General features: G+C 47.8%; 1 protein-coding gene across 1 annotated transcript in view; it reads right to left on the reverse strand.

Moving 5' to 3' along the window:
* The window catches only part of Katnip (katanin interacting protein), a 121,077-nt gene that overhangs the window by 66,336 nt on the left and 39,826 nt on the right, over positions 1-14,915 (reverse strand). The window contains exons 5-6 of the mRNA XM_059267211.1: positions 13,017-13,281; positions 10,789-10,920 (exon numbers count right to left, since the gene is read on the reverse strand). Coding sequence (XP_059123194.1) covers positions 10,789-10,920; positions 13,017-13,281 — 397 coding nt within the window. The remainder of the gene's footprint in view (positions 1-10,788; positions 10,921-13,016; positions 13,282-14,915) is intronic.

Genomic DNA, 14,915 nt, shown 5'->3' on the forward strand with positions numbered 1-14,915 from the left:
GGTACCAAGATCCCAAGATGCTCAAGTTTCTCACATAAAAGGCACCGTGTTTGTATATAACCCCCACACCCTATACACACTATAAGACCCTCTAGATAACAAAGGCTGTGCCAGTCACTGTTTTGATGACTGGCAAAGGAGACAGAAAGCAGCCCCTCATGGACACCAGGGCAGCTGTGACCTGGTACAAACTTGCCGAGGAAAAGTGCCCTTCCACACTCCTGCCCTTTGCAAACACTGGAAGATGCTGATTAGCTTCTTGCCTGAGCACTTAATTCTCCTGCCATGCTCTCATCAGAACACTGTATCTGAATGAGCGTGAGGGTGGCACTAGATGCTCATGGCTGGAAGAACTCTTATTGGTAAAACATCCACACTGACCAAAGCAACCTTCAGAGTCAATATCATTCCCATCACCAAACAAACAAACAACCAAACCAAACCAAAACAACAACAACAAAAACAAGCAAACAAAAAAAATCCTTCAAATTCATGGCTCAATCAGCTAAATTCTTGTCATGTAAAAGCACAAGGACCCAAGTTCCATTCCTGGAGTCCATGTAAAAAAAAATGATCAGGTGGTACCAGATTGCAAACCCAGCGCTGGAAGGTAGAGACTTGTGGATGCCTGGGGCTTGCTGGCTAGCTGGCCTACCCTAAGTGAAGGCCAATGAGAGACCCTGACTCAAAACAGGACATGAGGAATAATATGGCAACCAAGGTTGTACCCTGGCTTCCACAAGCATGCATACACATGTGCAATGTGCGCACACACAAAATCATGCACCCACATGCATATACACACACATACAAAAAAATAAGTAAAATGCTGATTAAAATGCTGAAAAATGGGACTTGGGACTGGAGAGATGATTCAGCGGTTAAGAGTGACTGCTAGTCTTCCAGAGAATCTGAGTTCAGTTCCCAGTAACCTTGAAACCATCTGTAACTCAAGCTCCAAGAGAACTGACACTTTCTTCTGGCCTCTATGGACACAGGAACACATGCAGACAGACAGACAGGCAGACACTGACAGACACACATCAATAAAAATAAATATATTTTTTTTAAAAATGGGACATAAACTAGGTGTGGAGGCACACAGTTTAGAAGGCTGAGGTGGAGGATTGTTTAAGCCAAAGAGTTAGGGTGCCTGGTCTCACACAACTAAACAAAAACCACCCCCACAACCAAACAAGTAGCTGAAGACCTGAATAAATGCTTCTAAAAGAATCAACAGGGCTGGAGAAATGGCTCAGTGATTAAAAGCACGTACTGCTCATCCAGAGGACCTCACTCAATTCCCAGCAACCGTATCAGGTGGGTCACAACCACCTGTAACTTTAGCTCCAGGCCAGAGCCTCTATGGGCACCTGAACTCATGTACACATACTCACACAGAATTAAAAGTAATAAAAGACAACCTCAGAAAAAAAAAGAAAATTCAAAATCTACTTTAAAAAAGAATCGTCAAAGGGCTAACAAGTATATAACAAACGCTCAACCACACCTAAACACTAAGCAAATGCAGACCAAAAGCTATGACCTCAGTTAGAATGGCTGCGTGTGTGTGTGTGTGTGTGTGTGTGTGTGTGTGTGTGTGTGTGTGTGTGTGTGTGTGAGAGAGAGAGAGAGAGAGAGAGAGAGAGAGAGAGAGAGAGAGAGAATACTAATTACCTGAATATCCATGTTTATTGTAGTACAATTGGAGAAAGTTAAGTCAACCAAGGTGTTTGTGACAGGCTAATCTTTTTTATATGCCATACACATACAGTGGAGGAGTACTCTGTGGTAAAGAGGTTGGGCTCCTATCATTTGTAGTACCATGGATGGGACTGGAGGGTGCTATGTTAAGTGACATAAGCCAGGCACAGCAAGAAATACCACATTCTCATTCATTAGCAGAGACTAAACCACACAGCAACACAGAACTGAGTAGAAAGGTCCCTAGAGGTTGCCAGGGGACAAGAGAATACAGAGAAGATACAAAGAGGCTGGTAATGAGGATGAGGTACAGTAAGATCTGGGGATTGTCTCTAATGTTTCATGGCACAGTGGGGTGATTCAGTCCACAGCAGTTAACCAGACATTTCCAGAGCTTGAGGAGAACTTGAAGGTTCCTGCCACAGAAATGGTGATGTCTGAGACGGCAATCCTCACTACCCCAAGGTGACCATCATGCATTACACCCTAGATCAGCTATATACTATTCAATTACTGCATGGTGAATACAATGACACCTGCCCTCCTCAGTGGCCCTGTGTTCCCAGGTCCCCAGACATGCAGCTCCCCTGGGCTGGTTTCCAGGATAGCCAGTGTGCTACTGACCTTGACTGTGGCTGGGACTGCACTGAGAAGCACCCAGAGAGTGAGGCACACCTCTGATGTTCATGAGGGCATTCCCAGGAGTCAGATCATTAACATATTCTAACAGATTTTATTTTACATTTTTATTTTGATTATTTACATAGTGATTGAATGACTTATGTATGTGTGGGCATACGTGTGTGTGTGTGTGTGTGTGTGTGTGTGTGTGTGTGTATGTGTGTGTGTGTATGTGTATGTGTGTGTGTGTGTGTGTGTGTGTGTGTGTGTGTGTGTGTTTGTGTGCATGTGGGTACACTGTAGAGATCAGAGGACAATTTGGTTCTCTCCTTCCACCATATGGGGCCTGGGGATTAAATTTAGGTTGTCAGTGTTGGCAGCAGGCTTCCTCATCTGCTGAGCCATCTTGCCAGCCCTCTATGAAAAATCTGAATGGACTCTTGGGAAGTGCCACTGAGGAAGGTGGAGAAGTAGGTTGCTAGGGAGAGCCTTTGAAAGGTATATCTCATCTTTGAGCCCTACCTTGAGTTGTTTGTTGAGACAAGGTCTCACCATACAACCCAAGCTGGCCCAGAACCTGTCACATTCCTTAGCCTCCCAGAGGATTACATGTATCTGCTACTGTGCCTGGTTCCTGGTTATTATGAGGTCAGCAGCTCTGCTCCACTCCACCCTTTCTGCCACGCTGTCCCACCTTAAAAAGGGGCCATGCAATGAAGCCAAGAGACCAGGAACTGAAACCTTTGAAGATGTGGACAAAAAGCCTCTCTGCTTCTCAAATGTTCCTTTCAGGCATTTGTCATAGAATGAAGAATCTGGATAACACAACTAGGTGCTAGCTGAACAGAGCTGATGGCTCTTCTGGAATCTAAGCCAAGGTGGAGAATGCCCCTCTCAACCAGCCAGAGTCAGAGTCACTGCAAATGCCTGGGAACTGAGGCAGGCACTGGGCAGTGATGATGCCTGCCAAGTCATGTGCCTGGGATAGGTGTGCTTCTTAATGCCAGTCAGCATTCTCCACAAGGGACTGTGCTCCTCACGGAGATAAACTATATATACATATACATACATACATGTACCTGTACATACACATATATATGGCTGGAATGTGGAATCCTTAATGTCATGGGAATCCAGGTGGGTAAGAGGGTGGTGAGGACCACACTTGGTACAAAAGGGCTTGTGTTCCTAAAACGGCCATGAGGCAGGAAACAAGGAAGGAGGAAGCTGGAGGCAGTGGTTGGACTTCTCTGCTGGAGATCCTAACCACAAACTCACTCTGATTCCAGGGTGGCTGAGGCAGGAATGGGCTCCCAGCTTGGTGAGGGGTGCAGAGTGACCTGCACCATACTGTGGCCTTTCCTAGTTGAGGGAGACACTGCTCTGGGTGCAAGGGAATGGCAGCAGATGGGACAGCCTTCACTGACCTTACAGTCACAGGGCTGGGACAGATATGGAGTAGGCACAGAGGAAAGGGCTAGACATGATGGAAGCGGACATATCTATCACTCAAGATGAAGTCGGGGGAAGAGGACATCTGAGAGGAGGCTGGAGGCAACAAGTCCATGACTACCAACATCAGGAGGCTGCTGCAGACCAAGGAGTGGCAGGTGCTAAGGCCCTAAGGAAGGCAGAGCTTGGCATGCTGAAGAATGATTAGGGGGCTGGAATGGGGTAGCAAGGTTAAAAATGGTCGGTAGAAGGCTAGGGAGCTTGCAGCTGGGTTCCTGAGGGACCCCATGGGCCTCAGTTACTCTTTGAGGCCATCCCTATCTTGTTTACTGCTGCATGTCTGTATCTGGCATTCTAACTTCTGTCAAATGAATGGGTGGGGAAAACCCAGTCTCAAACCCTGTAAATCTCAGTGTTTGTGAATGGCATACAATCTCTAACTAGTAAAGTGCAGCTGAAAAGCCCACACCTGCTGCAGACCCTCCAGATGGTCTTGTGCACAAGCAGCTAGGACCATGTACAGAGCTCAAAGAGCATCAGAAAATGTCCAGTTGACAGGAGGCTGGCCAGGACAGCAAACTCCAAAACACTGACAGTCCCTAACTACACCCACCTCTCCCCTGCCCACAACCCTCAAAAATCAGTGCCCAAAGAGCTGCATGGTGACCCTTGGCTTTTGACTGCTAGTTTGTAGACATTGGACTCCGAGTTCTGGGGCTGCACTGGAACAGTGGCCCAGAGACAGCTGGAAGTCCACAGCATGGCCTCCAGGACAAGGGGCACAGTAGCCTCAACCACCCAGCACAACACTTGACTTTTCTGGGAAAGGGGCCAGTTCTGTCTGCGTGACGGCTTTGGCACACTCTTCCATAGCTCGATCATGGGTGCTGTTGGTGCCCTTCTAGCAGTTTTATGCTAAGAAGGTGGGTATGAAGTTGTCACCATTAGGAATAGTTGGCTCTGCAGTTCTACCATCCGCGCTGTTCTGCTGCTGCCTTCCCAGAATACGGAGTCCTCCAAGTCACACTGCTGACGGCCACCACCTTTCTGTGTGCTCCCTCCCACCGCAACCACCTTTTAACTCTTTTTGACGCCCTCATCTCTCACTTGCACCAACACTGGCCTGAATGTCACACGATGGTGAATTTATTCTCATACTGGGTCCAGGGAATAGTGGATTTATTTACTCTGTAAATCTGAGCCACTAGCAAAAGCCAAATTGCACATTTTAATTTATCCCAAACTGCTCTTTTTGGATGGAGAACCATCCCTCTTCCAGTAACTCCACTCCCTTTGCTTCCCTGGTGCTTGGCTTTCTTCTCTTAGCTAAAAACTAAAGGTGTGTCGTCCAGGAGATTAGCCATGAATCCAACACATCACAAAGAACCTACCACAAGGTGACCCGCCTCTCTCCCAGCTGCGCCTCAACACGCTCTAATTCAGAACCACAGCAAAACTGCCTCTGACTCCATTCCAGGGTCTTAGAGGGTCACCCAGGAACCCACTGCAGTGGCAAAGATGAAATGTGAGATCAGTAAGCACCCATTGTACTCATCACAAACCAGCAACCCACAGTGAAACCCGCAACAGTGAAATGTGCGTGGGCTACATGCTATGGGAGTTCCACTGTTTCTTTTAAAGAACTGCAGAGAGATGCTGGACTAGTCCGCTCCCTCACTGTCATGACCAAATGGATACTTGATGGAAACAAGAGGAGGGAAGACCTCGGCGCTTCCACCCACTGCCCTCGGCCGTGCCGATTCCAGGCCTGCAGAAGGCAGGGAGAGTACCATGGTGGCAGGATAGGGAGAAGGAAGCTGTCTATCTCATGGCAGGTGAGGAGCAGGGAGGGAGGAAAGGGCCATGGCAAGGTTCCTGTCTAGGCATGTCCCCAGAGACCTACTTCCTTCAGCTGGGTCCTGCCTTCCAGTTTCCAGAACCTCCCAAAACAGCACCACCAGCTGCAGCACCACCAATCATTCTACAAATGTGACCAACAGGACATTCCCCAGTCAGACCATTACATTTTGCTACTGTTATGAATTGTAATGTAAATATCCAATTTATCTGATATATAAGTCCTGTGAAAGGGTCATGTGACCCCAAAGGCATCGTGATCCACAGGTTGAGAACCAATGCTCTAGAGAACCCTTATTAATACACTGCTCTAAGAACCAAAATACCAGGAGCAGCTGGTGATCTGAGTTTTATCACATAGACCAGTGACATGCATTTTCTTGTGTAAGTATATGATGATTAATCTTAATTGTCACCTTGATTAGCTTAAGAACTGTCTGGGAGATTAGTGAAACACGCCTCTATGTGTCTGTGAAGTGTTTACCAGCAAGTCTAGACTTTTAGAGTTCTAACCAATGAACAGATTATTTCTTGATGGAAATATGATGGCATTAGGGGTAGGGCCTAGTTGAATGGGGTAGATTCTTAGAGACACATCCCTGGGGCCTAGACTTTGCAATGGCCTCTTCCTGTATTCGTTTTCCTCTGCTTCCTGTCTACCATGAAGAAGTTGTTACCTGGCACACTCCAGCCACCATGATGTTCTGCCTTAGGACAGACCGGGAAACACAATCCAAGTGACCAGGGAATAAAAACCTTCTGAGACCATAAGCCAAATTAAATCCTGCTTCCCTTAAGTTGTCTCTGTCAGCACAGGGCTGCAGCCACAACTGCTTCAGCACAATGGCCTGTGTGCTGGCTCCCCTGTGGCAGGAGCATGCAGCTGCTTCTGCTGTCCTCACACAGGGACCTTCACAGCACCCGTGGTGTCATTCACAGAAGCACCCCTTCTGCATGCTTCTCAGACTGGGGAGGTCTGATCATTTCTCCCTGTCCACAGAGGCTGCAGCCTGGGCCAGGAAACACAGGGCTCTTGAACTCACACTGTGGTTATTAGGAAAGGAACATTCTTCCCCCCACCCCTCAGGCTTGCAGAGCAGAGAAAAAGGGAGCCTGGAGTCCCTGGGCTATCTCTGGCCACCAATAAAATGCCTGCCTGCTTGTGAGTGAGAAGTGGTTCCCACAGTGAGTTTCCTCACCAGCAACCTCAGAGGCACCCAAGAACTCTTGGGAACAAATGCTTAGGTGTTTAGATCCACTGAGTCAGATAGTAGGGGACTGGGCTCAACCATTATGAGGCAAGTCCAAGTTTGACAACCACTTGATCTGAGGAAAATTCACCTAAGTTCAGAAGAAATAGCTTTCTGATAACAGTGTGAGCACCTGGACCTCACAGGCCTAAGACCCCACCCACAGATGTGGGCTTTTTGTGTCTTCAATTAATTTCCTTTGTTACCTAGGCTGTTTGATTTTTCTCTTCTTTTTGAGACAGAATATCATGTAGCCCAGGCTAGTCTCAAACTCACTATGTAGCTGGGTCTGACCTTGAACACCTGATCCTCCTGCCTCCATTTCTCAGGTACTAAGGTTGCAGGTGTATACTAGCAAACCCAGACAGTATGAATTTTTATCACTCGCTGTTAATGAGGACTGACTGGAATTGTATGAGACTCTGGACTTTGACATATGGTGCTTGGGCTGCAGGTGTTTGGACAGGAACTCTAACTACAGGGCTGTCAGCATCCTCCAACTCGACTCACGCTGATGGTGTTACTGTGTTTCTGCAGCTGGTGGCTTATCTGGGAAAAGTGTCTCCTATATATCACTTCCCTAGATCCTGAAAAAAGGGACAGTAAACTTCCTGCATCAGAGACAAATTTTCACCCACCTTTCAGAAGACAAGAGGTCTCTATGAGGAGATTCCATGAGTTTTAGAAAGCTTACGGATAGACACTGGAGCGTACAGGCCAGGAGTGAGAAGCAGGTACCATGACACTGAGTGAGGAGAACAGTGCTCCATGTTAAATGCGTGTTTAATGGACACAAGCTCAGTGGGATGGGCTCGGCCAAAGACAAGGGGGTAAGAGGAGAAACAAAGCTGTAGAGAGTACAGGCAATGGGTTACCATCCTAGAATGGCAGACTAATTAATGTAACCATCGCTCACTGAAGCAAAACTAGAAAACCTGGTCTGGGCATTACAGAAGTTGGTTTGTCAAAAGGAATCGATTTGAAGGCATGTCCCTATGGGGAGGGAAGGGACTGTGAAGTAAATAGTACAGGGCCAGGAGCAGGCAGGCAGAGGCGAACACACCTGAGAGGCCTCCTGCTCAAGGTGTTCATGACGCTGAGAAGAGCTACTACAGGCTTGAAGCTGAGCATGGCTTGTGATGGACTCAAGGGAATGGCAGTCCTAGAGTGAGAGTGACCTGGACACAGCCGGGGGGAGGGGTGTGGAAAGGTCAACAGTGCAGATGCCTCAAACTTACTACTGACTGCATAAAACAACAAAAACAATGCCTAATGGGATTTAAAACCTGCAAGGAGTTAAAATTAATACCGATAGCATTTAAAATGGGAGGGGAACAAACACTTTGAGCTGGAGGTCTTTCTGCCGAATTAGAAGCGGTAAATGTGCTAATTTAAATTAGATGCTAATAAGTCAAGAATGCACATTGCAATCTCTAGTAATGAGTAAAAGAATAAAAGAATGTATAACTAACAATCTAATAGAGAGGGGAAAGAGGAATAATACAAGGCAATTGGCTCAAAAGAAGGCAAGAGAGGGAAGAAAGAGGGATATGAAACAGGCAAAGCAAATAAAAAAACAGATAATAAGATTGCAGGTTTAAATGCAAATATATCAGCAATTACATTAAATGTAAATGGACTAAGTGCTCCCATTAAACCACACAGATTGTTGGAGGATAAAATAAAAACCAATTGCGTCCTGCTTACAAAAAGCAAACCTTAATACAGAGATGTAGGAAGTTTGAAAGGAAAAGAATGAAATAAAGATACAGGCCATAAACACTGGCCAAAAGAAAGTGAGTAGCTCTAAGACTGACAGCACAAAGTGTGGCACAAGAGAAGAGAGGCAACGGTAACAGTGAAAGGCTCATTTACAAGGGAGACTGAGAAGTCTTTTTACACACCCAAACCACAACCACCCACCCAAATGAAGGTAACAAGCATGAGCATCCCATCCTCAGATTCTGTGGGAGAATGGAGTGCTGGCTTCAGTGTCCTCTCAGGATGTCTTTGGCTCCTTGTACCCTTAGTGGTGTGAACGTTTCAGCTCTCTCTGCCTAGTTCTGTGGTTTGAAATACACTTCCCCTGTAACCTATACCCCCACAACAAAACCAAGTGCTTCATCTGGGCTCAGCCAAGAGACCACGATTCCCCAGCCTGGAGTGAGACTCTGGGTCTACTGAGAGATGCTGTATACACTGTGGCACTGTCTGCAAAGCCATCTATGGCTGGCCTGGTCATCAGTCTGCTGGCTTCTGCCAGCAGCTTTGGCCACTGTGATCCAACTGTACCTAGGACACTGTGGTGACAAGGCCAGCTTTCCACTTTCACCTCAACTATCAAACTTGAGATATGTGGTTGCTAGAGGAGCCAGGTACTGAACAGCCTGTCACAAAACAACCATGGTAATCACCTTTAATACTGATAAGCTGTTCAAAGTGAGGGCTCCATCTCAAACAGCATCTATGGAACAATTCCCAGAAACCGTGGATAATCATATTTCCTATAGACGACTTGGTGATATGTGGATTCCTGTGTGTTTGTGTGTTTCTTTGCCATGGAACCAGGACCGTGTTCACCTCAGGCACCCACCATCCATCCCTGGGCTCCTTCTCACTTCCTGCTATTGTCTCCCCTTTCTCTCATCTCCATCTCCTCAATCTGTTAAACCAGGGCTAAACTTGAGAGAGAAAGATATTATGAATTAGTTAATTTGTTAATTAGGCTCTGTCAAAGTGACAGCTGAGTTGAATCTTGAATCATATCTCCTAAGAAGATATTGATGGGTTGGCAGTGTGGCTCAGTGGCACTTGCCTATTATGTGCAAGACCCTGGGTTTAGTCACCAGCAACATACACACAGACACGCAGACACAGACACACACCCACTGAGTCCTAGTCCCAGTGTATATGGATGCGTCTTCCTTAGGAAAAAGGGTCTCTGCAAATGAAGCAGCTAAAATGTGGCCAGAAGGTGGAAGCAGTGTGACTGGTGTCTACAGAACTGCTAAGTGTGGACACAGAGACACATACGGGAGAGTGCCGTGAGCATGGGTCATTCTGTCACAGCCACAGAGCTACAGAAGATGGCAGGGAACCTGAAGCAACCTTCCCTGCACCTGTGGAGGATGTCCCTGTCAACACCTTGCCGTGTGTAAGCAACTATGGGTGGCACTTTGTTCAGGGAGCCCTGCAGACAAATTCAGTGTGCATGATGACTTTAGTTCAAATACGGTTTATCTTTTAAAGGTGTTCATATTAACTATGAGCAGCATTAACATCTGTCAGGGCTGGGGTATGGACTGTGGTTGGTGAAGTATGAGGTCTTGATGCTTCCTTTTAATTGTCAATCTGACAGTAGTCCTCAATGAGGGACTGTCTAGGTCAGGCTGGGCATGTCTGTGATTATCTTGATTATGTTAATTGATATGGGAAGACCCAGCCTAGAAGCGGGTGGCACCCTTCCCTGGGTTTGGGTTCTAGACTGTATAAAAAAGGAGAAAGCAAGCTGAGTGCAAGTATGCATGCATTTGTTCTCTGCTTTTGACTATGATGTGACTAGCTGCTTCAAATTCCAGCCTTGACTTCCCTACCACAATGGGACCATAACCTAGAGCTGTGAGCTAAAATAAGCCCCCTCCCCCTAAGTTGTTTTGTCTGGATACTTTATCACAGGAACAGGAAATGAAATATAGGTTCCACACCCAGCACTGAAAAAAGTAATTTAAATAATATTAATAATAGTAACACTTTAATGAGCACTAGAAAGAAACTGTAGCAAGTGACTTGAGGTCAGCTCAGCCCTCCAAGGAGGGTAAGGAAGAAACAAGACCTTCATTGTGGTGCCCACTGGGAGTATCCACCTCACCACACCCCCAACTCATTCAGGGACCCCAACTCTTACTGGAGCAGGCCCTCTCCTGGTCTGGGAACACAGTGGGGGGCTGTGGATTCAGGACTGACTCTGGTTTGCTGGGGATGAAGACTTCAGCATTGTCCTTCCGCTTAGCAGATAAAACCCTCTCCATTTTGTTACCTGTGGGGAAGCAACGGATTCTGTCAGCCACTGAGCATAGGGAGAGCAGGGCATTCCTCTCAGACATTTGTTTATCATTTGCTCACTTATTCACTCAACAAATATTTATCGAACTCTTCTGTACCAGGAACCTTGCTGGTAGGGGATTATGGGAATCTGTAGACAGCAATGATAAATAAATGAGATGCTTTGGAACAGACACAGGTTTCAGTGTCTAACATTTCCAGACACTAGAGGCCTTTACTAACAGTGTGTGCACACACAGAGACGGCAACCACGGTGAGGCAATTACTCAGAAAGTTAGGGTGGTTGGCAAGCCAATGAGGCGCTGGCTTTAATTGGTGCAAGTAATGGTACCAGCAAGGGCATCTTGGAGATGAAGGGGCATGGTAAAATGCATTCACAGTCCTCAGGGGCTCATAGTCTAGCTGGAGAAAAGGACGGCTGAAAAGATGAGGAAACAGGATGCAGACAGAAGTCACGAAGCATGGAGCCAGAGGACAGGCTGGCAAAGGTACACATGGTGATGATGGAGAGAGATCTTGTGGGTAACTAGCGTATTACCAGGGCCACTAGATGTGGGAACAGCACATGTAAAGGCTTGATGAAGGCTTGGGAGCTGATGCCCATCCTGGCTGGAGGTTCAGACTGCTGCCAAACCTACCCTCTTCATAGCAATGTGTCCAAAAGAGCCCTTCGCACTAGGGACACACAGGTGACTTCTGATGCCAGGTGGCGGATGGTCTTTATGAACTTGTGTGTATGTGGTGCTGGGGACAGAATCCAGAACCAGGGTGTCAGGCACGGTAGGTAAGTGTTCCACTCTGAGCCCCAGGCCCAGCCCTGAACACATTTCTGTATCTTAATGTATATGGGAAAATGTATAACTAGCATGTCCAAACTTGACATGAAAGTCACACACAGGGCAATTGTAAGGAGGGGGATCAAGGGCAGATGAAAAAACACCTCAAGACCCTAAAGGCAGGGACAGTGTTTGGTCCCTGTACTTGGGGACATCCTGGCCTGAGAAACAAGCAAGCCCAGGAGGAGACCATTCAAGCATAAGGTGTTCACTAACACTCCCTGCTCATACTCAGTGGGTTTCGGCCACCTGACTTTTTCCTGTGCTTCTGCACACCAAGCCTTGCCCCCTTGGAGCCCCTGTGCCTGCTGGTCCCAGCCCCAGGAAGGCAGGGCCCAGTGCCAGACCAGCACTACCTCTGTTGAGAAGGCTGCCCGACAACTCCAGCTACAGCAGCCCAACTCCACCCCACCAGCATCTTGCTGTAACTGTCAGAGGTCACCTTCAAGCAGGTGTCCCCCGCCCCCACTCAAGCCGTGCCCCAGTAGCGTTCCCTCAGCTTTCCAAGGCTGTTTTCTGGAAAACCTCCTCAGGTGGACAGCAGCTGTTTCTGCCTGCCTGGCTTCCTTCTTATTCCCTCAGGTTCTCCTTAGCCATACCTTTCCTGCACGTGAATGGGTGGAGGCAATCACATCCCTCAGTCCTATGGTCAGCCCAAAGAGATTAGCTCTGAGATGGCAGTGACCTGTGGTAGACTTGCTACTGTGGTTTTTGAAAGCCAAACCTAGGACTTTTGGGAAAGAGAAGCTGACTTCCTAGTGACCTACAAGGCCCATGTCTCCTGTGAAGGCAACTGTGCCTCTGATTGCCTGAAAGAGGCCTCAGAATGGAACTAACTCAAGGGAAATCTGACAGAAGAGGGGAAGCAACAGGAGGGAGGAGAGGAGGAAAGAGGGCAGAAGAAAAGAGAAGTAGAGGGCAGTCGGGAGGGGAGGGGAGGGGAGAGCAATGGCCCTACCCCAGCTCTGGCCTTTACAGTTATCCCAGGCAATAACTAGTCCCTTCTGCATTAGCCAGTTGAAATGCAAATACCACTAAAGTTTCCACAGCACACTGGAGAAGGTTTCCATGGGAAGGCCCATGGTCTTTGGAAGCCACTGGGTGCCTTTCCCTCTCAGCACACAGGGCCCAGCTGTTTTCCCCTGGTGTGGAATTCACTCGAGCTGAGTTTCCAAACACTGTGGAACACTGAGTCCTAGGACTAGATACAGAGACACTCATGAGAAGAGCTCACTTTTAGAAGCTGGGTTAAACTCCATCACCACAAGGGTGTCTATGCCCTGGGGAGGCCGGCCTTCCAGCTCCTTGTCCTTGGGGACATCCTTCTGTACTGTGTCCTGGTTGGGAAGAGGAAACTCATTGCTGGTATGGCCTGGCAGTGTGAGGTCCTCAGTCTCGGTCTCAGAGAGGACGTCTTCCTCAATAGAGTCATACTCGTCACTGGAGCCATCCTCCTGCGCCTGGAGGTCTGTGCTGAGTCCCAGACCTTTTCTCAGCTCCTGCAGAGAGCCCAGGAGACATGGAAGGTAAGGACTTGTGTGAAAACAGACATTCTGAACCAAAGAATGACTCCACCCAATGCCCAGCAGCATCTCAGCCAAGGTGCTGGTGTTGCTTTGAAGATGGTAAAACAAAGGTCAGAGGGGAATGAACATGAAGGAGCAGCACTTCTGGTACTGTCTTATCACTGTCCTATTGCTGTGAAGGGACACGATGATCAAGGCAACTCTTGTAAGAGGAAACATTCAGTTGGGATTTGCTTTCAGAGGTTAGTCCGTTATTATCATTAAAATTTATTGCACGTGTATTTAAAGTAAGTGGGAAAACTCAAACTGACTGATGACAGAAACCTGGATATGAGAGCTGCCCTTGGCATGGGCTCTGGAAATGAGGGACAATCAGCTGGAAGAAAGGGATCCTGTCCTGTAGAAAATTCTGAGGCAACTATGTCCTGGAGTTCCATAGCACACAGAGCTTGTCAGTGTTGAACCTGGGTAATTAAAAGCTGGACAGATTGCTAAGTGATAAATTGAAGGTCTGCTTTCCTCCAGCTGCTGAGCAAAAGGCAAGAGGCAGGAGACAGAGCTGAGGGAAGAACTGACAGGGGAGGGGAACCCAGGGCTCATTTTCCTCTCAGCTAGCAGAAGAAGCTAACACTAGGAGCCCCGGCTGTCAGGAAAGCATGTCCTGGAGAGAAAACCAAGGGAATGGCGAGATCTCCCCTGTGGTTTGTGGATTCCTTGGGACACCTTAGCAGAGAGAGGATTATCCAGGAAAGACTAGGCAGGAAAAGGAGCGTCTAATGGAGGGAATCCTACAGACACCCATAGTAACCCATGTGGTTTCTGAGAATATCTAGCTGCCAGAAACACTCAAGCTGGAATGGAACAGGAGCATGAAAGACCAAATGAAAAAAGGCTCTCAGAGTGCTCTGTCTACAGGCAGGAAAGGGACGGGAGAGACTCATCCGCAAACACATGTTGTCTTCCCTGAGGAAGCAAGACCCTGAGGACTGTGCCGGGGGCTGAGAGGGTGGAGGGCGGACACAGAGAATTACTCCCAGGCCTGGACTCTTGAAATTGCTTGAGTCAGAGGGTTCCTCTCTTCCTCTTGTCTCAATGCCTATGCCTGATGTTCCACAGGTAAAATAGATGTGAATCTTGTTGGGAGGAGGGGGTGAAGGGTGGGGGTGGGGGTGGGGGTGGGGAGCAGAGAACAGATAATAGTAGACTTAATAAAAGTTCCCAAAAGATGTTCCCTGGGACCTGTCAACATGTGCCCTTCTATGGCAAAGGACCTTCCCAGATGAAAGTAAGGATTTGCTGAGATCACCAAGGCAGGCCTGAAGGAATTATGGGGCAATCATAGGGAGGCAGGAAGAGCAACATCAGCAAGATCTAAGAATGGAAGCAGACATCAGGAAGGAGAGGAGGAGGTGCTAGGACGGTGGCTCTGGATGGGGAGGATGGGGCCAGGCAAAGCAGGGGCCTCTAGGACCCAGATTCTTTCCTGGAGCCTGCAGAAGAAACACAGGCCTGCTAACACCTTGGTTCGGGCTGATGACAGTGAGTTTGAATCCCTGACTCCCAGCACTGTCAGGAAAGCTGCTAAGGCAAAGGGAAGCTGCAGCAGC

This window comes from Peromyscus eremicus, chromosome 1, assembly GCF_949786415.1.
Source record: "Peromyscus eremicus chromosome 1, PerEre_H2_v1, whole genome shotgun sequence".
NCBI lineage: Eukaryota > Metazoa > Chordata > Mammalia > Rodentia > Cricetidae > Peromyscus > Peromyscus eremicus.